We start from the raw sequence: 23,322 nt of genomic DNA on the forward strand, positions 1-23,322 counted from the left end.
AGTTTGTTTGTGAAAAATCAGCCTATAAATCAGAAAAGCAGGCTTAGGAACTCTATTAATTAGCCTCTTGCTCTGCATAATGTTGTTTTCGGCATGTTTTTAATGACAGAAATGTACTCTTTGACTCCTATTAATTTTAATGTCATCCTGCCTTCCTGTCACAGGCAAAAGTTTCCCTACAAAAGGTATTTACAGCACATACCTATTCCAAGACTTATATGAGTAAAAGAAGTACTAGTTACACTTCACTGGACCAGGTAACTTAGTTCAGAGTAATTAGTGCATGAAGAAAAATAATAAATTGAGATTCAAAATGTTAAATAATTAAAAATGCTACTTGCTTTGGCTTCAGAGAACAGGCGACATTGCAAGTACGCTAGTCATTACTATTATAATATACAGTATCATAGTAATCCATAGATAATTTTTAAAATAAAATCTAGTAATTTAATGCTTTACAGTTATGACTATCAGTTCAGTAAAAATTCAGTATTCTGTGGATGGTTAGCTGTGGGACAAAATTAAGTTTGTTTTAGGGTTTAATACGCTTTTTAACTGATACATCACAGATGTGGGTTTTTTCTAAATCTTAGAAACGTGCCAGAGGATCTTTCAGTCTTACTACCTTTTTTCTTTTTCCTTTGATATAGACGCAAAAATAACTAAGATTGGCTGTATGTTACCGTGCACAACGTGTTTTATCCAAATACATCAGTGCATCTGCCATCACCATTGAAAGAAATAATTTAGGAACCCAATTTTATAATTTCTTCTTTACTCATGCACCTCCATATGGCTTAAGGCCTCACAGAAAACAAGTTTCAGGGTCAGGGCCCACGTTCAGGATTCAGAATTTTATCAGATTCAGTATTCTTAGTTAAAAAATAAACTAGATAATTTAAAAAGAGGTGGGCAAACTGTGGCTAAAAAAACTTGCAAACATATAATAACAATTTTACACCACTTAAGTTAGCCGGATTTACACACTGTTCTGTTTTCCATGAAGACAGGGAAAATTCACGCATTTTAATGCACTTAGTTGGAAATCTTTAACGATTTTAAAATGACATGAGATGAGGCACAGCCTGAGGGAGTCATGGTGTTATAAAAATTCCATCTTGGCCATGATCTAATTAATTTTTTATTACAATTGATTGATATCGAGAGGCAATAAGCAAGCAGCGCTGGGTGCGCCGGGGCGTCTCCTCTCCACCCAAGACACACACCGAGATTTCTGGGGTACAGTCTCTTATACTCCTTGGTCTTGGGTTTCAACCAGTCCTGTCGTCTCCTTCACCCCGACGTGGTTCCTTTTCACTGTTCTCCTCCTGTTGCTGGGGTCTTATCATTGGGTGAAGAAACTTCTTAAAAAGTTATTGAATTCCTTGGCAATACATTAACGGGGGATGTCTGTCACAAGCTTAACCACCATCTTAGCCCCCCTAAATTCCATTTCTTATATAGTTACTTATTCAATACACAAGTTTCACCTCATCCTGTAACAGGATGTATCTCTTGATTACCTAACCCCCTCAAGGCATTCAAGCAGTTAAACAAAATACCCCTGTAATTAGCAAAGCCTTTGAGACATTCAAGTAGTTAAAGTACCCCTTAAAGTAACAAAGCATTTGATTAGGAAGGATTATTCCTTTGTTCCTTCTCTTTCTTCATTGTATCGACAGGAACATCTATCTTAATCTGATCATTCTTATACATTCTACACGATTTTCGATTCCACCCAAAGTACAAAGATGACAAGTACTCCTAAATTGCTGACACGAATCATTCCTATATACCTCACAATGGTATGAAGACCAGAACAACCAGGTGTAAATCTATTCAATTTACGAGCGTGTAAACGCACAGCATTATTTCTGGGTATTATATATATTTCTGTAGGTAAGTGGTCCATATGTAGAAATTAGCAGGACTAATACCTGCCTGCAAGTCCCCAAGAAGCCCTCGCTCCATCCTGAGGAGCCTGTTCCCGCTTTAAGTAGGCGCCTGACTCCTCCAAACGCAACTCTCCCTCCAGCAGCCCGGTTCGTTGTTGAAGGGCGGCCACGAGGAAGCCGTTGCCGTAGCAACAGAACCCCGCGCGCTCACGGGAGCAAAGCGACGCTCGAGGCTCCCTACGATTGGCTTTTCGTGCCTCGGGGGGCGGAGCCTTCGTCCCACCTCCCTCCGCCTTGGCCCGAACACGTCCGGGTCAGCTGGTGCTTGTGAGGGGAAGTGCGCGCTCGGTGGCTACGACGGGCAGGCGGCTCGGCGGGCAGTGAAGGCGCCATCATGTCGCGGGGGTCTATTGAGATCCCTCTCCGGGACACCGATGAGGCGAGTCGGGGGCTGGCGGGTGGCGGTAGCGGGGTCTGGACCCGAGGAGGAGGAAGGAAAGAGCGCGCTGTGTGTTGCTTGACGGGGCGCAGGCGGTAGTCTCTTCTAGTTGGATCTCGGGCTCGAGGGAGACGGTAGCTCCCTTCCCTGAGCGGAAGAAGTTGCTTCAAACAGGTGTATTGCTTTGCGGAGAGAAATCGAAACCTCGGTTCATCTGGTGAACGATGTCTGCTATCTGCAAGCAATCATTTCTCTGTCCTTGCCTGGTGCCTCGGTGCTGGCGGAGAGCCGCGGGGGGCAGGCAGTCTATTCGGAATCTTTCGGTACCACACGTCGGTGAGGAAGGGGCAGCCTCTTCTCCGATAGTATATACTTAAAGCATATGCAACCTTCAGGAATGATGGCCCTGCTGGAAACAGTGTCTGATCTTCACTTTGGGCTTGTGTATGGTGGCCTTGTCCAGCTAAATTCTCTCCCTAGTTCCTTAGATGCTGATTTTCGTGACTGCGCTGATTTGTAAGTAGTGTGCATGTTCCTAAATCAGCATATAGACACAGGTAGGATAGTTTATCAACTCTATAAAGTTACTTCAGTGTGGGTTTAGAAATTTATTTTTCTTAAGGTAGATTGTCACAAGCCAAGGTTAAAAACGTCTTAAGAGAAATATTTAGAAGTTCACAGGGTATTACAAAGTTGGAAGTTAAATCATTCCATAGCAGGTACTAAATTAATACTATAGCTGAATAAGATAATGAAACATACTGCCTCTTAAGTTGAAGAACGTATTTTTGTGAACATATGTATTTGTACTCTGACAAATTTCCATAACTTCCATTGAGTTAAGTCTCAGAAAGGTACTTTGCTGTCTGGAGGCTACATGTTGGAGGGCCTTTTCTTCTGTGATAGAAATTTTTATGTCAGGTGTCAACATGAGTAGTTTTTCTTGGTGCTGCTGTTCGAGTTATGGCTAGGACTACTTGGATGCTGAAGTTCTGAATTAATCACTACAGATTGCTACAAAATCCTTTTTTTTTTTAACGACCTTTTTTAACTTCCATATTTATTTGCTGTGTTGGTGATATCTATTTCTCATTAATAATTATTTTAGATTATGAATGAGAGTTGCCCACATTTAAAAACATCATTATCTGTCAAACAGGAAATCCAATAGTAGCAGAAATATTTTTGCTGCTACTCTCGAGTTTCATGTAGTCAAAACTATAAGCCCTTATGAACTGGATTGCTCTAATCCAGTCCTTGGAGAAAGAGTCCCTGCACTGGTAATTGGGGTACAAGCCTGGGTACAACAACTGCATCTCTTCCTTGCTGTAAAATTAAACTGTAATGTAGATGACTAATATGAAAGCATTTCTGCTTATTTTCTCTAACTAGTATCCTAAGCATGGAACTGTCTTTTCTCTGACATTTGTGAAAAGCCATCACTTTTTGTTTGTACAGAATACAATACATTATCACTTCCTTCTTTGTCCATAACCTTGTTTAAACACAAGTAATTGTTGCAGTGAAATGTTCAGGTTCCTTTGAGCTCTATGATTGTTAATGCTTTGTAAAAAGAAAATCTGTATTGTTTGGTTCTAGGTTATTGAGCTTGACTTCGATCAGTTACCTGAGGGTGATGAAGTTATAAGTATACTGAAACAGGAACATACTCAACTGCACATATGGATTGCCTTAGCGGTTAGTATATATACAAATTATATATTTAAATATTATATTTAAATAATCAAAGAATAACTTCCACTTGCTTACTGTTAAGACCAGGGATAACTGAACTCTGCAGGAACTGAATGGAGTTATTCAGTCGCTGGTTCTAGGCCAGATATTTTGGATTTGACATATGCATATAAAGATTTTAATTACACCTTTTTTTCTTGAAACAATGCTGCTTGAGGCCTGATTTTTTAAGTTTGATTTTTTTTGTGTGTGTGTGATTTTTTTCCCCTCAACCCATAGTTTTCTGGTTTGTGCCTTTGATTTCGCACTTCATGAAAGAGGAGGGTGCCATATCTATACCATAGATACGGTGAAATATGCAAAAAGTCAAAGAAGTTCAGAGGAAAACCAGTTCATCTTTCACTTATAAACAGCTGTAAGGTTTGTGTTTTAATGTAAAAATACAAAGTTGGTATGATGACAGAAAAATATTTTGTGGTATTGGAATGCCTTTGTATGATTATCCATATGTTTATGTCTGATATATCCCTACATTTATGTCTGATTTATTTCTACATTTTGGAAAAAGAATCTGTGTAGCACGTAAAGCATCAGCTCGATATATTACTCTCTGGAGTAGTATTGTCTGATAAAACTATTTGTTTTATAGCTGGAATACTACAAACAAGGAAAAACAGAAGACTTTGTGAAGCTGTTGGAAGCTGCACGCATAGATGGTAACTTGGACTACAGAGACCATGAAAAAGACCAAATGACGTGTCTGGATACTCTGGCAGCGTACTATGTACAGCAGGCTCGGAAGGAGAAGAACAAAGATAACAAGAAGGAGCTCATCACACAAGCTACCTTGTTATATACTATGGCTGACAAAATTATCATGTATGATCAGGTAAAAACCAAAGTCAGTTTAAAAATACATATTTTTAAATTATCCAGTGATTGTAAAAAAACCCACGAGTATTGATTCACTAAAAGGAAAATAGAAACTGCTTAGGCTTTGAAGTCTGTTAGTGTAGCATATATAAGCAAAACTTTTAAGTATCTGAAATGTGTGCAGTGCCACCGTGAATAATTATCTCTAGCTTGGGACACCTGATAAGCTATGTTAGTCAACTTTGGTTGGTTGGGGAGGCAGGATTGGTTGTTACTATCTTGATAATATGTGAACCTTAGAAGTGGATGATAAAGAACCTTTTTGTTTTATTTTTCTTCCTGATGTAAGAGAAATAAATTAATCATAGAAAACATTATGACATAGCCAGTTAATATTTCAGGTGGTCTAATTCTTCATATTTTACAAAGATGAATGTGTCACAATTTTTTCCTTATCTAGAATCACTTGTTGGGAAGAGCCTGCTTTTGTCTGCTTGAAGGAGATAAGATGGACCAAGCTGATGCACAGTTCCACTTCGTGCTCAACCAGTCTCCAAATAATATTCCTGCCCTTCTTGGTATGAGTTTGTGGGTATTTGTGTAAAAACTTGGTCTCTCTGGTTTTGGAATGAATCATGTGCTTAAGAAGAGTACATATGCGAGATGAAAATGTGATCAAGAAGTGGGCACTTTTGACCAGAAACACATGACAGAGATTTAAACTTGCAGAGTATATGTAGGTGGAAGACCTAGGAAAAAGTATACTGTTAGGTAGCATTTTCTGAGACCCATGGGTATATATCCAGTCCAACTACTTGTATTTCCCTGATGGTGCAAGTGAAGCTGTAGACTCCCTTGAAGGTGACGATAACAGTAGTGATGGGCTGTAACACATGGATTTTAACTTCTTCATTAATTAATCTAGTTTTAATAAGTGTCTTTCCTCTGGACCAGGAAGGAATTAAGTTTCTGCAGAAACCCATGAAAAAGTGAATTTAGTAACTTCGTATGTTCCCATGTTTGATTTTTTTTTTTTATTTTTTTCCATGTGCTTGACGTCATCATAAATAATAAGTTGTAGTTGTCTGAATTTCCTGGTTTTAACGGTAACTTTTGAAAATCAGCACAGTACAACTTTAATACTTAGGAGCTTCTGATTTGTAACTGCTTTGTTTATTGTTCTGATTTATTTGTAATTGGTGTGTTATTAACAGGTAAAGCATGCATTTCTTTCAACAAGAAAGATTATAGAGGAGCCCTTGCTTACTACAAGAAAGCATTGCGTACCAATCCAGGTTGCCCAGGTAACAGAGAAAGTATTTGTGAGTGGAAGTATTTGCTGTGCTTGCAAACTAACTCAAGTCCTAATTCAATGACCTAGGCTGTCAAAAAAAGACTCAACCCTCATTATGGAGGAGTTAAGGTGTTTGTTGAATTGTTCCTTAATTGTTAGAGAAGGTAGTTGTGTTTAGGAAAATACTTTTCATTTTTTTCTAATTATTACGTTTTGAAAATAATTATTTGAAAATGAGAAGATGTATGTAAGAGAAGTAAAAATTTTTTTGGGAACTGACCTCTTCAAGACTTGCAGAATCTGTCTCTGAGCTCTTGGAATAAGGATTAAGAAAATTACATGTTGGCATAGTGATTTGAAGATACTAGTTCAGGATATTTGCATTAGAATCATAAATACCCTAAAGTCTCTTGAGAGATGTGGTATACTTAGCCATAACCCATCTGAAAAAAAATTTATTACAGAGTTGATGTGTACTCTATAGTCTGATTTAGTGCAAGAATCATTGCTACAACAGTGCATTTAGAAATGCAAGCCTTACCTTAGGTTAGATATAAGGAAGAAGCTCTTTGCTGTGAGGGTGGTGAGGAACTGGAACAGGTTGCCCAAGGAAACTCTGAATGCTCCATCCCTGGCAACGTTCAAGGCCAAGTTGGACGGAGTCTTGGGTGACATGGTTTAGTGTGTGGTGTCCCTGCCCGTGGCAGGGGTTTGGAAGTGGATGATCTTAAGGTCCTTTCCAACCCTAAGTATTCTATGATTCTCTGATTTACTCCCCTTTATTACACAGACACACACTGCTGTTCATAAATGTTTGCATTCTTAGTTCACAAGCAGTTTGAAAGGGCAGTATGATGTAAATTCTCTGTATTCATTTGATCACGCAAGTAAGAGGATGATAAACAGCGTTTTGTTAGCAGTGAATCAGTTGATCGTATGAGCTAACTTATTTGTCTGTGATTTCTGAAGGCTGTCTAGCCTTGGCTGAACTTACCCTGCATAAGAAATGTCCAGTTCTTTGATCTGGCTTTTTTTAAATGTCTATTTAACTTTTAAATAAATTTCCATAATAGCAGTTTTTTATTTACTTAGTATCAGTGTCTTTTGGAGATACTAGGCCAGTGTTCTGGGGTGGATGAAGAAACAAAGTCTTACTAATCTGTGAAAAGTTAGTTTTGTTGCCAAGTGTGGGAGGCTGCCTTTAAAACCAGCAAGTAGTTAGACGGATTTACCAGTTTTAAAGAAATGCTAAAAATTCTGCTTTTACTTTAATTGATGTCCAGAATGTAAAAAAGAGTCTTAAGGCTGAAATTTTGGGATTCTTAATGGTGTCATTTTGCTCTCTAGCTGAGGTTCGATTAGGCATGGGCCACTGCTTCGTGAAACTGAACAAGTTGGAAAAAGCTCGCTTAGCATTCAGCCGGGCTCTGGAACTGAATTCAAAATGCGTTGGAGCTTTGGTTGGACTGGCTGTTCTGGAACTCAATAATAAAGAGGTGTGTCTCGCTTAACAAGAATCCATACTTGGTTTACTTCTTATCTGAAGAAGCAAACTTTTTATCCTTTGAAATTTAGTCCATGTTTTAAATGGGGCAATAACTCCTGTGGTTAAATCATTTTAAGGCTGTGTCACTACTGAATGATGATACAGGTATATACTTGTTATGTGAGCACCACATTCTGAATAGCTTTCTTCTGATGTTAAAATCTTAAACTCTGTTTCTTGTAGAGGTGTTAAGAAAAGCCTAACAATTAAAATAATAAAAATCCCTGGTGAGATATCTGTGTGAATTTATGTCACTGGAAAAAAAAATCCAAAAGTGCTGATTTGAAAATATCATTCCTGAGATACAGTCCCAGGGAGTTAGTCCTGGCCTTTAAGCAACATAAGCTTTCAAACAAGTGTTAAAGATGTATTCAAGCTACATTGGCATGTGTGCCACATGGTAAAACAGGGAGTAGGCAAGAAAAAATTATAACTAGGCTGATGAAACCACAACAAAGTGGTGGTCCTACTTCTCCAGATGTTGTGTCACTACTAAAATACATATGCTCATTTATCTTAGTTGGGATCATAAGATCTGAGATGGGTAATCTGTGCTAAGGAAGTTATCAGTGGAGGATGGAACTTTTCAGTAATAAAATACATATAAATAATGGTGTGTCGCTGAGCTTTAGCGTTATGCTATCTGTAGAACACATACATCCCTAGAAAGGTCTGTTAACACAGACTGTCTGAAAATTACTTAGTTCATTGCTTCCCAGGGGGGCGGGGAAAAAAAACAGTTGTGAAGACTTCCATCGAGAATTTTAAAATATATGGGTATGAGAGTTTTCTTTCCTAAAACTATGAAAACAACCAAAAATATTCTTAGGTCAGATTTTAATAAGTAATTTTATGGGTGAGAAACTAATGAAACCTAGTATCTTCCTTCTGTTTTCTTTCCTGAAGGTCTTTTGACCAAAGTCAAGGAATGAGCACACTCACCTTCAGCTTTTAAAAGCTGAACCACCCAAATACGTTTTGTTTTGTTTGTAAGAAAAGTATCATCTGTGCCTTTCCACTTGTGTTTTCACAACTTGTACTGTGTTTTTTTGCTGCCTGTTCAACTTCATCTGGTGTCTCAACCTCATAAAACCTGATCTGTTCAATAAGATAGCTTTCTGCTGATAATAATTGCAAAGTAAAGCACAGATGTTACATGGTTATTAGATACTATTTGTGGTGTTTCTGTTAAGAAATAAATACAGAATTAAGTTGATGTGCTTGTGATACAGATTTCATGGGTGTTCCAAGTAAATGACAACTATTTTATCAGTTATGGGTTTGAACTTGTTGGTAGGTCAAATTTGTATCCATGGACAACTTTCTTTAAAATTTCTTCAGCAAAGACTAAGTTGATTTAATGATATCCCTGTGTAAGTACGACAAACTTCTGCCATTTTCAATTACAAAGTATATGAATATTTTCATTTCACTGTTGGATGAATTGTGTAAAAGGTTGAAACTGACACCAGGCAGGAGCTAAGAACATTGGACAGTAGAAGGAAGGATTTCGGGGTGTGGGTGTGAAATGTCAAAGGACACTAAGATTAAAGGTTGCATTTTATTTTTCCCTGCTCTGCTTTTTTCCAGCCTTGTGTAGTGGCCTAATTTTCTATTTTCCATCTGTATGCTGCAGGGAGAAAAGCTAATAGCTGAATTTACTTTTTCTGTGAGCCCACCAAGGTTTTGTCAGATTTCTTGCCGAAGTGCAGATTGAAGAATAGTTTTGAAGGTGTTAATAAGATACAGCTATTGAGATGCTGCTAATACCTGTCAATGTTTTATTTAGGCTGATTCCATCAAGAACGGTGTTCAACTCCTCTCTAGGGCTTACACAATTGATCCCAGTAATCCAATGGTGTTGAATCACTTGGCTAATCACTTCTTCTTCAAGAAGGTAAAAAGTCTATGGAATTTTATAGTTGGATACTTGATTAACTCTGAACAGAAGGATTCTGGTGTTAGATTCAGTCTCATTTCATCAGGCAAAGTGGTATCTAATATGGAACTGTTAATCTAGGTGGACAAGTGTAAATTGTGTATAAATGTTTTTCAAGAAAGCTAGAAAAAGGTACACTTATTTCTTAATTCAAGGTGGCCTTTGTGTCCTGAATGCATTTGGGGTTTTAGATGTGGGGTTTTTTGGTTGGTCTTTTTTTTGGTTTGGGTGTCATCCTACCTGATCCCCCCTAGCTATCCATGCTTTAAAATATGAGATAGAGAAAACACAATAACCACTAAAACTAAATCTCATAATTTAATCAGTGCTATGTCTAAAGCTTTCTTGTCTTTTCAAGCTGTCCTTGTTTAAATAATAAATCACTTTGCCACAGATAATGAAAGTTTTTAAATTTCATTTAACTTCCTTTTTTTCAGGACTATGGTAAGGTACAACACTTGGCTCTTCATGCTTTCCATAATACAGAAGTTGAAGCGATGCAGGCAGAGAGTTGTTATCAGCTGGCTAGGTCTTTTCATGTACAGGTAGGGCAGTTTTTGAAAGCATCCTTTGAGATTACAGTTAAAAATATGTGTTATAAAAGTTTATACAAAGCTTACTTGTGAATATACTACCTGTCATTTATTCATTTCTTTTTAACAGGAAGATTATGATCAAGCTTTCCAGTATTATTACCAGGCCACTCAGTTTGCTTCATCTTCTTTTGTACTTCCATTTTTTGGGTTGGGTCAAATGTACATTTATCGAGGGGACAAAGAGAATGCATCACAATGCTTTGAAAAAGTTTTGAAAGCCTATCCTAACAATTATGAGACTATGAAAATCCTTGGATCTCTTTATGCGGCTTCAGAAGATCAGGAGAAACGGGACATTGCGAAGGTGAGTTTTGCTTCTGCCAGCATCATACTTTTGCATACAAGAGTAGAGCTTGCAAATCGGAGCTTGTGTTGCATGAAACTCAGGATTACTTGGTTGTAGGTGTAGAATATTTAATATTGGTTGTCATGAGAGAGATCCTCTGAACTGTGGAGAGTCACCACTTCTGGACAGAACTGAGGCTCCTATTGGGCTCTACCTAAAGCAAGTCCAGGAACTTAAGAGGAACCCCAGCCTCATGCTTGTATTTAGTAGTATGAAAAGGGCAGAATTTTTCCTATATAAGTTAAAATTCTCTGCAGATGGTAAATTAGCCAGTGATATCCTGAAGACAGCAAATTAGCTAGTGATTTCCAGAAAATATTTATCTTCGCTCATATGGAATGACAGTGTTGTTATTTTTTTTTTTAAATGAAACTGTTTTTAAAATCTCATGTTAGGTAAATAAATGCAAAGAATCATAGACATCACTGTTAAACTAGTTTCCCATGTTGGTGTAGTCGTTTCTGTTTCTCTAAGACTTTAAGCTTAAGAAAATATGTACACATAAGGTGTTACGTTCTACAGGAAAATACAGTAACAAAGGAAGGAAACTAATGCAATTTTTTGTGACCAAATTTTGCAGATGTTTAGGATAGTTTCTTTTGCAGTCCGTTACATCTTTTTAGTATTAAGGTTAATACCTTTACTCTTTTTATTTTGATTTTTTTTTTCCTTTAAACTGTTTGTGTCCACAAAGAGGAATAATTGTTTTCTGCTGGTTTTCAGGGGCATCTAAAAAAAGTCACAGAACAGTATCCTGATGATGTAGAGGCATGGATTGAGCTAGCCCAAATTCTAGAACAGACAGATATACAGGTATTTATTAATATATACTGGGTAAATTGTGTGCTTTTCATAAGAGCATACAGAGCTCATTCTCTTAATGCTTTTATCCATTTTCTCTCTCTTTGTGAAGGGTGCACTGTCAGCTTATGGTACAGCTACACGCATTCTTCAAGAGAAAGTACAGGCTGATGTCCCACCAGAGATCCTGAATAACGTGGGTGCTTTGCACTTCAGGCTGGGAAACCTGGGAGAAGCAAAGGTATATAATTACTCTGAGTTTGAGTTGAGTTCACCCAGAGGTTTCCTGTAAGAATATTCTGGAATGCTTCATTATTTTTTCTTTTTATACTTTAGAAATATTTTTTGGCATCACTGGATCGTGCGAAAGCAGAAGCTGAACATGATGAGCATTACTACAATGCTATCTCTGTAACAACGTCCTATAACCTCGCCAGACTATATGAGGCTATGTGTGAATTTCACGAAGCGGAAAAGCTGTATAAAAACATTTTAAGAGAGCATCCTAATTACGTTGATTGTAAGAAACATTTGGTATTTTATTTGCACAGTCCTCCTTACAATACCCAAAAACTTCCCCATTTTCTGTATCTTCTGGTCTCCTTATATCTGTCTCACTTTATTTCATAGCAGTTTTGGTTTTTGTTGTTTTGTATTTTTAAGGCCAGCATCATCCTTACAGTCTAATCTCCAGCTTTAAGCCTTCTAATTATTAGGTAAATCATACTATACTCCAGAAATCTGGCAATATTAGCTTCTCTAGATTTGCATGCCTTTGCTTACTTGCTCTGCACCCCCACCAAAGCATTAGCATCTCAGCACTCAGGTGCAGTCAAGGCCACCAAATTGATATGCCCAGGCTCTGTAGCAATACCTACATGGGTGGAAATGGAAACCCTTTGGGAGAATCACTTTATGTCTTGGATCCTTACCTTCCTTCAGGGACGACATGCTGTTCAGGGTCTCAGCACAACTTCTGTGGCGCACCTGTTTTTAGTCCTTGCTCAGCTCTTTGTCTTGCCACCGGGTAGCTGCCATATGATATTTTCTGCAAAGGTGAGGTGGTAGCCCTTGCTCAGCAAGCTGCAGCACACAGCATACCCCAGCCTAATCTATAGCCCTTTCTCTACTTGTTTTCTGTTTTCACCTTGCTAGCTGGTACTCTTCTCAAAGCTTGTGGAGACAGGAGAGCTGTTTAAATTGAAGGGCAGAAAATGATATAACTGATGTATCCTTCCTTTGAGGTTTCTCAATGGTCTTTAACTTAGGAAACCAATTAAAAACATTTATATTACTTTAACTGTTAGAAATCTGCAACTTCTTTATCACTACTGTGGATGAACATTCCTCTTCACGTGGTGTGTCTCAATATGAATAGAGTATGGGGGTGTCTTAATGTTTGCTGTCCTTTGCTGAACAGGGAAAAGACTGCTTTTGAAATTCTTTCAGTTCTTTGTTTGAGATGATTTAACCTGTTTCCTGATTTTTATATTGTTTTCTATTTTTATTTTAGGCTACTTACGCTTGGGAGCTATGGCTAGGGATAAAGGAAACTTCTATGAGGCTTCTGATTGGTTTAAAGAAGCACTTCAGATAAATCAGGTTTGTAACCCTTTAAGTGTTTAAAGTTTTAAAACACTTGAAATATTAATAACTCAAGATTTTATTTTCCTTTTGTTGCATTTTAATTTTGTTTGTTCATATAAATTAGGAGGGAACTACCGTAATCTACTGTGTGCTTTCGTTTTTAGGGGTTTATTTTTTGTTTGTTTGGTTTTTAGTATGGAATTCTTTTTAAGAAAAACAGCATTTTATACTTGGAAAATTAAGCTTGCAAGCGAAAATGGTGCTTTTGCAACTTAGAAAGGTTTTTATTATTTTTTTTTAGGACCACCCGGATGCCTGGTCTCTGATTGGCAATCTTCACTTGGCTAAACAAGAGTGGGGTCCAGGACAGAAGAAATTTGAAAGAATATTGAAACAGCCCTCCACACAAAATGATACTTACTCCATGCTGGCTCTTGGCAATGTCTGGTTGCAGACTCTTCATCAACCCACGAGAGACAGAGAAAAGGTAATAGGCGTCTTTCTGCCCTGTGTATGGTTTTATTTAATTTTAATATGCTCTTAGCTACTCAAACCTTTTCTTGATGCCTGTTTGGCATCTTATAGTACACAAAACCTCCGTGTAGATCTTGCAATACCCTACTATAAAAATGAGTAATAACTGGGGTATTTTTTTTTCCTGCAGGAGAAGCGTCATCAAGACCGTGCATTAGCAATCTACAAGCAAGTACTCAGAAATGATCCAAAAAATTTGTATGCTGCTAATGGCATAGGTGAATATTAGACTCTGTTTTCCTTCAGAGATGTTGATATTCTTGTATTTCATGCTTTAATGTAGAATTGATTTTGCAGGCCCTGAATGTTGTATACTGGAGCACAGGAAAGAATAGCTTTTGCATGGCAGCTATCACTCTTAGTTTTTTATGGGTAACTTTATTCAGGCAATGTTTCATCTTCTTTGATAGAAGGACATAGTCCATGAACCTGGAAGCTTATGATGTACATATTACTTTCCCCTTAGGAGCTGTCTTGGCACACAAAGGATATTTCCGTGAAGCTCGTGATGTTTTTGCCCAAGTGAGAGAGGCAACAGCAGATATCAGTGATGTGTGGCTGAATTTGGCACATATCTACGTAGAACAGAAACAGTACATCAGTGCTGTGCAGATGGTAACATCTCTAAATTGGACTACATAATATGTTGGGTTAGATGATTTCTTTATGTTTCTCTGCTGTCCTAGCAGCTGCAAAAATTTCTGAATAGCATTTTAACAAGCTAAAGGTCTGTTTCTAGAGTGCCATTGGCTGTCTGGATTTAAAAACAAACTGCCAAATGTGGGTAAGGGGTGACAAAGCACCTGCCAACTTGTAGAGGTTTTTTTTTTGGTAGCAGTCAAACCATAATTAGCTTAGCATTATGGTCTTTGAATTAAGTTTTAGTTGGAGAGGTTTCAGTCGGTGTAGTTACTGTATGTGATTTAAATTCTGATGTTAGTGAAGTAAGCAAATACAGTTTTCTGCTGGAATTTTTTTAATAGCAACACTTCCTATTTTTGTTCTTGATAATGATTGTATAAATAACAATCAGAGATGTCTGAAGAACTGAATGTGCCATGATTTCCTTCACCACAGTTAGCATCACAAGGTAATTGACGTTGGAAGAAATCTGCTGATGTTACATAGTTCAACCTGTTTAAGCAAGCCAGCTTCCAAGTATCAACCTCTTGTAACTCAATTGACTCAATTAGTTGATCAAAAGCATACAAGTAAGCTTACAAAAAAAGAAAGAAAAAAAAAAAAAAAAGGAAAAATACCTAACAAACAAATTGTGGGACATGGCAGAAGCTCAGAACAAATGTGTTTCAGTAAGACTGACTTCACACTGAGGTTCAAAAATACTTAATTCAGAGGCATCTTAAAGCTTTTTGTGATGGTTATAAGGAAGAGGTGCTGGAACCTTTCTTAACCTGATCAAGACCTGAGTAGTTGCTATCCTCCAGTGAACAAGTTCTGGTAACAAAATCAGATTCATTCTGTTGTGTTTGAATGGGGTCTGTTTGTTTTCTTAACACCTCACTTTTATTGACAAAGAGCCTAATGAAAAGTCTAATTTTAGCAATGTTTAAGCAGTTACAGTGGGAAACTGGGTATCACTTTCACCTTTTGATTTGTTCAAAAAATACTGTATTCACTTACTAGTGTGTTTAAGTGAAACTGTTAATAGAAATGTGTTTATTCACTGAGGTGTTTTGTTCCCTGGGTTCTGCTATGCAGGCAGTACAAGCCACAGTATTGGACTCAAAGAGAAATGAATTGGATTTAATACCCTAGCTTAACTGCAGCCGCAACAACTACCCTACTGAGTTCTCTGTCGTAAAACATACAAATCTGGGGAAGACTTAAGCTAAATACAAAAACTTTTACAGTAAAGCTGAGTGAAAATTGCCTGCTCACAAAACAGTGTGATCCAAGAGTAGTGACTTCAGGCTTTACGGTTCAGGGCAGTTTCTGTATTTGAGCTGGAAATAAAAATTACTTTGTATTTCTTACTATTTTAGAAGTTTAGAAAGGTTGAATGATTCCTTGAGAAAAGAGTATGTCAAACAGCAGATGCTCGTAATGAAATGTTTCATCACTGCTTGAAGCTTTAATTCTAGCCCCACAAAATCTATAGTGACAAGTCTAATTTTACATTTTACAACAACCATAGGCCTTGGCATGCCGAGTTACTCAGCTAGGTGGAGAGGACAAATCTGATGTTGATTTATCAGAAAAGTGTGGGGTTTTTTTAACTAATTCCATCAGGTATATGGAATTACTATATTAAATATATTTCAATTTGTAACGTATCTTGTATGAATAAAGAAAATATACTTCTTCCACATACTGCAGAGAATAATTGAGTGCTCTTAAAATGAGTCAGATTTGTTGGATTTTATTACAATAGATGGTACTTGCAAAGTATTCTACTGTATTTTAAGATCTGCAGAACCTCCTGGAATGCTGCCAGTTTCTAGAAAAATCAGGGTTTTGCTATGGAATAGCAGAAACAATTTTTGACCAGTGAAAAGGAAGCATCCATTTAGGAGAACATGCTGCTTAAAAAAACCAAAAGGCAATAATTTAGTGCATTGTACATTAGCAGTAATGGTTTTTAGGAATTGAAACAGTTGCTGGAGTTAGCTCACTAAAATAACCATTGCCACCTCTTAATTTGAATTTTATTTTTTTTTGTCTCACTTCAGTATGAAAACTGCCTCCGAAAGTTCTATAAGCATCAAAATACAGAAGTATTGTTATATTTGGCCCGGGCTCTCTTCAAGTGTGGCAAATTACAGGAGTGCAAACAAACTTTGTTAAAGGTACAAATATAAACCAACACGTGTGTCTTTAAATTCAGTAATGTGGGATTGAAATGAGGATGCTTATTGCCTGTAGCATATTTTTAAAGCATGGTTTTCATTGACAGGCCAGGCATGTAGCGCCAAGTGACACAGTCCTTATGTTTAACGTGGCTTTAGTGCTACAAAGACTAGCTACCTCAGTCCTGAAAGATGAAAAAAGCAATCTAAAGGAGGTCCTTAATGCTGTGAAGGAACTGGAGCTAGCCCACAGGTAAAGATGACTTATTTCTAATTATTAAAATCTGTTTTGTTGTTCCTTTACCGTGAATTTGCATTATATGTCTTCAGTCTGGTTAGAAGAGCAATCATCTGTGAAACACTATGCAGTTCTGGAGTTTCTAGCAGGAAAAGAAGGATTGGGCCTGACAAAACTGTACATTCACTCTTTGTGCCGGAGCCAGTTGTGTTTGGCCAGGTGGCCAAAATGTATTTCTCAAAGTATTTTATATTACTGTGACCAAGATGTACTTCTTCCTGGAAGAGAATAGTTGAAAAAAACAGTGAAAATATTCAATCAGTACTCTTTACTACTTTGATGATTTCCTTCAAAGCAAACTATAAGGCTCAAAACAGTATCTTATTTATGTAAGTCATTTAGTTAATGACTTATAATCCTTGATAACTAATTTCATGCTCCTTTTGCCAAGTAAAGCCAAAGTGTTTTCATAGAGCAGTTCCTTAAGTGTGTTTCAGATCTCTTAGTTCTCTAAAAATCTAGTCAGAAAACTGTGATTAATCCAATGTAATCATCGCTGTCGTTGAACAGAAAGTTTCAGTCATTTATTCTGCTCCTAGGTGTAGCTGATGCTTGCTTTATGCAGTTTTAGCTCTGTTTTTATGTGGAGGGTAGATACTGCTTTTCAGTAATTTTGTCAAGTTAGGCAAGCCTTTCATACAAGCAAGCATTTCACAATCCTAGTGCTTTACATAATGCAGACTAAATGTTTGAACACAAATTCTAACTTGAATTCAAGTTAAAAACTTGTTATTTATTATCTTGAGAAAGTCGCATGAAAGCCTTTGTTTTTACCCATTAACTAAAAATTCAGATACTTATCATATATTGGAAAATATGTTCCATAATCTAAAATTTGAGCAAGGAATTACTTTTTTCATATGCACAAGAACTGTGAGTTCAGAGTAGCACAAAATCACGTCCTTTAAAATGTCTTTGGAATGTGGGAGGAAACTGTTAACATTGAAAATTAGAAAGCTTGTTTTCTTTTAAATGGGTTGGAGATACTGCTTTCAGAACTCTGGTCATCATAGCTTGCCCATCTACTTGAAGGTTTGTTACATTCACAAGAGCCTGTCAGGTAGGTTCAAGGAGCCTGTTCAGGAAGGATTTTAAAAAAAAAAAGTATTTCTTTCCTTATGCTGGTTTCAGGCACTTAAGCTATGACAGATAAGGAATAAATCTGCTGGGGTCACCAGTGTACTCATTGCTTGGAAGCAGTAAATGAAATCTTAATTCTTAAGATTTAATTCTTAATAAGACAGAATGTTTCTGTCTTTTTGTTCTGCTCTGGAGTGGTTTTAAATGTTTCATGTTTGGAGAACTTTGAATGTACTTTTACACTGTTGTATTAAAAGGGGCTGCGCACGGAAAATTGGCGACGTTTCTTCATCTGCTGAGTTTTAGAGGATTGTCATTCAGCAGTAAATGCTTTGTTTTAAGGCAAAATTGCAATAAACACGCAAGTAAAGCCATATTTGCTTAGTTTTGTTTGTTGTTTTTTCCTCCAGATACTTCAGTTACTTGAGTAAAGTAGGTGATAAGATGAGATTTGATTTGGCACTTGCTGCTACGGAAGCCAGGTAAAAAGGCCTCAGACAACTAAACCACAAACAAATCCTTCATTCAGATACCAAGTGGAATATTTTTTCTTGGTTGGGTTTTTTTTCATACTAAAACTGGATTCCTAAATTTCAAATGGGAATTTCTTACAACAGTAGAAATACGAGTGCAGGATTCCTCCCTATTCCTGTCTTCACTTTCTAATGTTTTTGTGTAGCTTACGGGCCTCACCTTGTGGTGTCTGCTGTTAGCTGGAGCCTGCAAAATATGATACTGGTTTAATGGCAAAATTTCCATCAATGAAAGTGCAGAGACATTTACTTAAACATCTCTAGTCTTCACTGTTTTGACTTTAAACTTGGTAACTGAACAATGAGATTGATTTCATGGAGGTCTTTTGAGGTAGTTCATGGGTGATAGCATGGGAAAGTTAGTGAAACATGAAAACGTTTTGGTTTGTGGAGAATAGTCTGCTTTAACTTTTGCTCAGGGTAATGAGCTTGTACACAAGCCTACTCAAATCATTTTCACTGTAAGCTTATTTCTTAGGGTTTCGCTCAGTATGCCCTAAGTTTCATTTATTGCACATTTTTCTAAGTTTTTTTTATAGCCATATGCAAGTAACGTCTGTTGACTATCATGCGCTGGGCATCTTAAATGGGCATAATTAAAGCACTTTGTAGATAGAAGAAAATTGGAATATTAGAAGAGCTGTCATTGTAATGTTAGCTAAAAGGGTATTGAAAGCGCCTTCCTTTAATGTTTCATGAGCCTTGAACACTTTATGCAACCTAAACTTTTTACACAGTGGGGTATTGTTAAGATAGAATTTCTACCTATTTTTCTGCTTATATTTGCTAGTATTTTGTGGTTACATACAAGTTGTTATTAACTATACTTCCAAATCTGTCCAAATTTGTTGGGGTGATTCTTTTGATGTTTGTGTGGGTTTTTTTCTGTATATGAACTCGCTAAATTTTAAGCGCAAAGCAATATGTTCTAATATTGTACATTGCAAGAAAAATTAGCTTACTAGAAAGTGCTTAATTTACTTAAAAGCTGTACTACTCTTATGCTATTTTAAGTAGCTGTTTTTGTTTGTTGGTGATATGAACATAGTGTTGTGATGCATGCCTTTTATGAGACTGTTTATTCTTGTATGTGTCTGTCACCTTCCTTTACTTGAAAACATCGCATGTTACAGGCAATGCTCTGATTTACTGAGTCAAGCCCAGTACCATGTAGCTCGGGCACGCAAGCAGGATGAAGAAGAGAGGGAGCTGCGTGCAAAGCAAGAACAAGAAAAGGAGCTGCTTCGCCAAAAGCTACTTAAAGAGCAGGTTTTATTCTGTTATATTCATATACTAAGTATGCTTTACTTTTAAAAAGTATACATATTACAATTATGTAAGCTGTTGTTGCTCTGTGGTGGTACCTGGCATTAAAGATAAAACATCTAGTAACCATTTTTCTTACAAGAGCTAGCAGAGAATGTTATCACTGACAGGTGATAACTATTCCCCATAGTCTCAGAACTAGATTTTTATTTTTATAATGAAATAAAATTAGTTCCCATAAGCTCTGCCACCAGATTTCTGTACTGACAGGCCGGATGAGGAAGCACTTGGTGCAACAGCTCTTGCAGACTTTTGCCTACTCTAGCATGGGCTTTTATTTTCCATGTGGACCTTCTGCTACGACAGTCTGTTAAAAGTCAGCTTCCCAATTTCTTGTCAGCAAATCACTTATATGCCTGTGATTATAATCACCACAGTGCTGCATATACAGCAGTAATGTTTTGTTTTCTCTTTGTTTCAGGAAGAGAAGCGTCTAAGAGAAAAAGAAGAACAGAAGAAACTTCTGGAACAAAGAGCTCAATATGTGGAGAAAACCAAGAATATTCTGATGTTCACTGGTGAAGTAGAAGGATCAAAGGAGAAAAAACGTGGTGGCGGTGGAGGCAGGGTAGAACACAATGCTTTTTTTTCCTTATTTTTTCCTTTTTTTGAGGTTTCTTTTAATTTCTTTTATTTTCATCTCTTTATATATGGTCTCTTGCAATAGCACAGGTTTTTAATTTCAAGATCCTAGGTGCTGCTGAGTGAAATTGCACAGATTTACTCAGATTTAATAATTGGAAGCTAATACATAAAAGTTCCAGCATGGAGGCATCCCAAAATCTGCCCTATTCAAATGTTAAAATAACAGAAGAGGATTATTTTATTATGTGTGAATTTGGAATCAGTTCCTAAATTATATCAGTTTAGAGACTATGGGAAAGTTGGCATAAAAATGTCTGTATTTTCATATCTTTGAAAATATGTTCAGATAAAGTTCCTATTTTGAATTTTTTTTTGACAGCTTTTTAACTGGAAGGTGAATAATGGGCTGTAATATGGGGCTTTTATTTATTATAGCGTTCCAAAAAAGGAGCAGGGGAATTTGATGAGTTCGTCAACGATGACAGTGATGAAGATTTGCCCATATCTAGAAAGAAAAAGAAGAGGAAGGGCAGTGGAAGTGAACAAGATGGGGAAGAGGAGGAGAGTGAGAGGAAGAAGAAGAAGAGGAGGAGGTAACTGATGCTTCAGACTTCTCTGAAACTGAGTAACACGTGATAAACTGGACTTTCTTGAGACTATATTTCTGCATGTGTTAAGTTTTTCTGTGATGTTGTGCCTTAAATCCTATAAAATATGTTTTTGTTTAAGACCCCAGAAGGCAGATGAGGGGAGTGATGATGAAGAACATGAAAATGGTCCAAGACCTAAAAAACGACGTCCACCCAAAGCAGAGAAAAAGAAGGCTGTAAGTTAAACCCTGAGTAACCACATCACTTTCTAAGTATGCGTGTGAAATTAAACATTACTCTTGTCAAGAGATTTATTTAATGTTGAAAATTACAAAACTTCATGTTGTAACTGCCTTTGAGCTATTGCTGCTTCAGGGATAAAAAGGATATTTCTGAAGCCATCTACAATTAAGTGATTGTAAACGGAACATTCTTACAAGCATGTTTGGTTTTCTGAGCCTGTTTCTACATTTGGGCTGTACTTTAACCAGCCACATGAACAAGCAACCATTTCTTTTATTTATTTTCTTTTATCCCCCTCTACAGGCCAAACCAGAACGTCTGCCTCCTTCAATGAAAGGGAAGATCAAATCAAAAGCTATCATTTCATCAAGTGATGATTCTTCTGATGAGGATAAACTCAAAATTGCTGATGAGGGGTGAGAACCTTAATTAACTTTGTATGGAAGTTTCAATGCATGCTTTCAGTAGGAGCTATAATTTAATAAGGCAATGAGAAGGTTATGAGAAGCTTTTCATTGTAGTCAAGAGCATCACTTTTCATTGCAGATTAATTCCACTCGTTCTTCCCATTCAGATAAAGCTAGTGTTACTCAAGTCCAGGTGTCTCGTTTTGTTTTTAAGCTAAAGATAACATCTTTTAATGCTTTTGTCTTTTTTTTTTTTTTTCCCCCTTACAGACGTGCTAGGAATAGCAACAGTGATTCAGATGATGGGGAACAGCAGCACAGTAAGCGCGTTGTTTCTGATAGTGATTCTGATAACAGAAACAAATCTGGTAGTGAGGCAGGTAGTCCGAGAAGGTCCAGTGTCCACCCATCTGAGGAAGACTCTGACAGTGACAGATCGGCCAGAAAAAGGAGACATTCAGATTCGGAGCAGTCTGACAATGAGTCTGTGCAGTCGGGGAGAAGTCGTTCTGGTGGTTCAGAAAATGAGTCTCGCCCAGCTTCTCGCAGTGCTGACTCAGACAGAGATTCTGAGAGAGGATCTGACAACGAGGGTTCTGGCAGAGGATCTGGTAACGAATCTGAACCAGAAGGATCCAATGATGAGGGGTCTGAAGGTGGTTCAGATGACAGTGATTAGATCTGAATTAGAGACCATCTTTTAAAAATGTTCCTGTAAATATATTTCAGTTGTAGGGGAAAATCTAATTTTTATATTTGAAAACCGTGGTTTAAAAAACCTTTAATGTTTTAGTAGACTGTTGTGAGACCTTCCTGTGGTTCTTTCTGTTAGCAACTGATGGATGTTTGTAAGTTGGCTTATAGTATATTATTAAATTAAACTGCTGTAAGTGAACAGAATCCCTGTACTATAATCAGCACACCAAGGATGGAATGCATGTAAAAACTATGGAACATAACATCTCTGCTTAGGTGGTTCCAGTGTGACTAAAACTGTGTATTCTGTGCTTGTACATGCATAGATGGATCTTTAAATCTTACCAAATGGAACAAAGAGCTGTGATACTTCTCTTTTTCCTCATTTTGATTAAAGGTCAGTAGGGAGGTTTTTCTTACTTTCTATTAAAGAATACATTTGCCATGATGCAACTCCTTGTGTTTACAAGAATTTGTTCTTTTCCTTCTGTTTTTGTGTTAAATCAGTTGAAAAGATGCAGATACTAAAGAAAATTTGTGAAGTAATGATGTTGATGAAGTATTTAAATCGGCAAGTAAAAAAAAACCACATTTAGAGAACTCTGTATTTCTTGAGAAGGGTAAAGCTGCTGGTATCACAATAAACTGTTCCTGCTTGTTTACTTTGATTGATTTATTTTTATTTTAAAATGTTAAATTTGACAAAGGAATCTGTTTTGAGGAAGTAGTTTTAGCTTTCTTTTAGCTTAATTACGTGGCTTTTGGAATTAAGTACTTTGATGTAATGTGTACAGGAACAGTAGTGGCAAATGGTTGTGTTGTAGACTGAAGTGAATCTGATTTTTCCTTGCAGCTCTGAAGAAGTCAGCATTTCATGCCAGCTCTAAAAATTTTTTTTCTAATTCTTTTCTTTGGTCAAGTCCTGCGTTAAGCATTCGCTAAGAGTATTTTGTAGATCTGGGTAGTGGTTTCTACTGTTTTTAATGGCTCGTACAGCCGCAGCTCTGTTGCTGTTTTTAGAAGGTCTAGATGGTCTCTGCTGGTATTTCACTTGAAGTACTAACTGAAAGCTAAGTTTCCCATGGCGCTATTTCTAGTTTGCTGTGAGCATTAGCTGTTCTTATTGTGTAAGGGAGTTTTTCATGTGTTTATGGGCTGCTGGTAACCATAGCAGACAAAGCAGAATGTAGAACAGTTGAGATGTCTCTCTTC

The 23,322-nt window shown here is 37.1% G+C and overlaps 2 protein-coding genes across 2 annotated transcripts in view; one reads left to right on the forward strand and one right to left on the reverse strand.

The window, feature by feature from the left end:
* IRAG1 (inositol 1,4,5-triphosphate receptor associated 1) overlaps positions 1-2,131 on the reverse strand; it is a 114,622-nt gene extending 112,491 nt beyond the window's left edge. Inside the window, exon 1 of the mRNA XM_061380444.1 lies at positions 1,938-2,131. The gene's annotated coding sequence lies outside the window, so the exon portion shown is untranslated. The remainder of the gene's footprint in view (positions 1-1,937) is intronic.
* A 62-nt stretch (positions 2,132-2,193) lies between these two features.
* Positions 2,194-22,772, forward strand: CTR9 (CTR9 homolog, Paf1/RNA polymerase II complex component). The gene is made up of 25 exons (XM_061342425.1): positions 2,194-2,334; positions 3,934-4,032; positions 4,679-4,918; positions 5,363-5,480; positions 6,117-6,206; positions 7,544-7,692; positions 9,532-9,639; positions 10,119-10,226; positions 10,345-10,581; positions 11,347-11,436; positions 11,537-11,665; positions 11,761-11,944; positions 12,938-13,026; positions 13,313-13,498; positions 13,676-13,763; positions 14,012-14,160; positions 16,236-16,352; positions 16,460-16,605; positions 18,141-18,212; positions 19,397-19,532; positions 20,011-20,157; positions 20,610-20,767; positions 20,904-21,000; positions 21,311-21,423; positions 21,685-22,772. Exons 1-25 carry the CDS (start codon positions 2,290-2,292, stop codon positions 22,091-22,093), a joined length of 3,504 nt encoding a protein of 1,167 aa, XP_061198409.1. The 5' UTR covers positions 2,194-2,289; the 3' UTR covers positions 22,094-22,772.
* The last annotated feature ends 550 nt before the right edge of the window (positions 22,773-23,322 follow it).

The sequence above is a fragment of the Neopsephotus bourkii genome, unplaced genomic scaffold (assembly GCF_033783945.1).
Source record: "Neopsephotus bourkii isolate Nb327-2 ecotype Australia unplaced genomic scaffold, CSIRO-AGI_Nbou_v1 NB_1792, whole genome shotgun sequence".
NCBI lineage: Eukaryota > Metazoa > Chordata > Aves > Psittaciformes > Psittacidae > Neopsephotus > Neopsephotus bourkii.

Coding starts and splice junctions, on each gene's coding strand:
- CTR9 (XM_061342425.1), top strand. CDS start 2,290: ATGTCGCGGGGGTCTATTGAGATCCCTCTCCGGGACACCGATGAG. Junction 13,764..14,011: donor GTATGCTGCTAATGGCATAG/GTGAATATTAGA, acceptor CTTTCCCCTTAG/GAGCTGTCTTGGCACACAAA. Junction 21,424..21,684: donor CTCAAAATTGCTGATGAGGG/GTGAGAACCTTA, acceptor TCCCCCTTACAG/ACGTGCTAGGAATAGCAACA.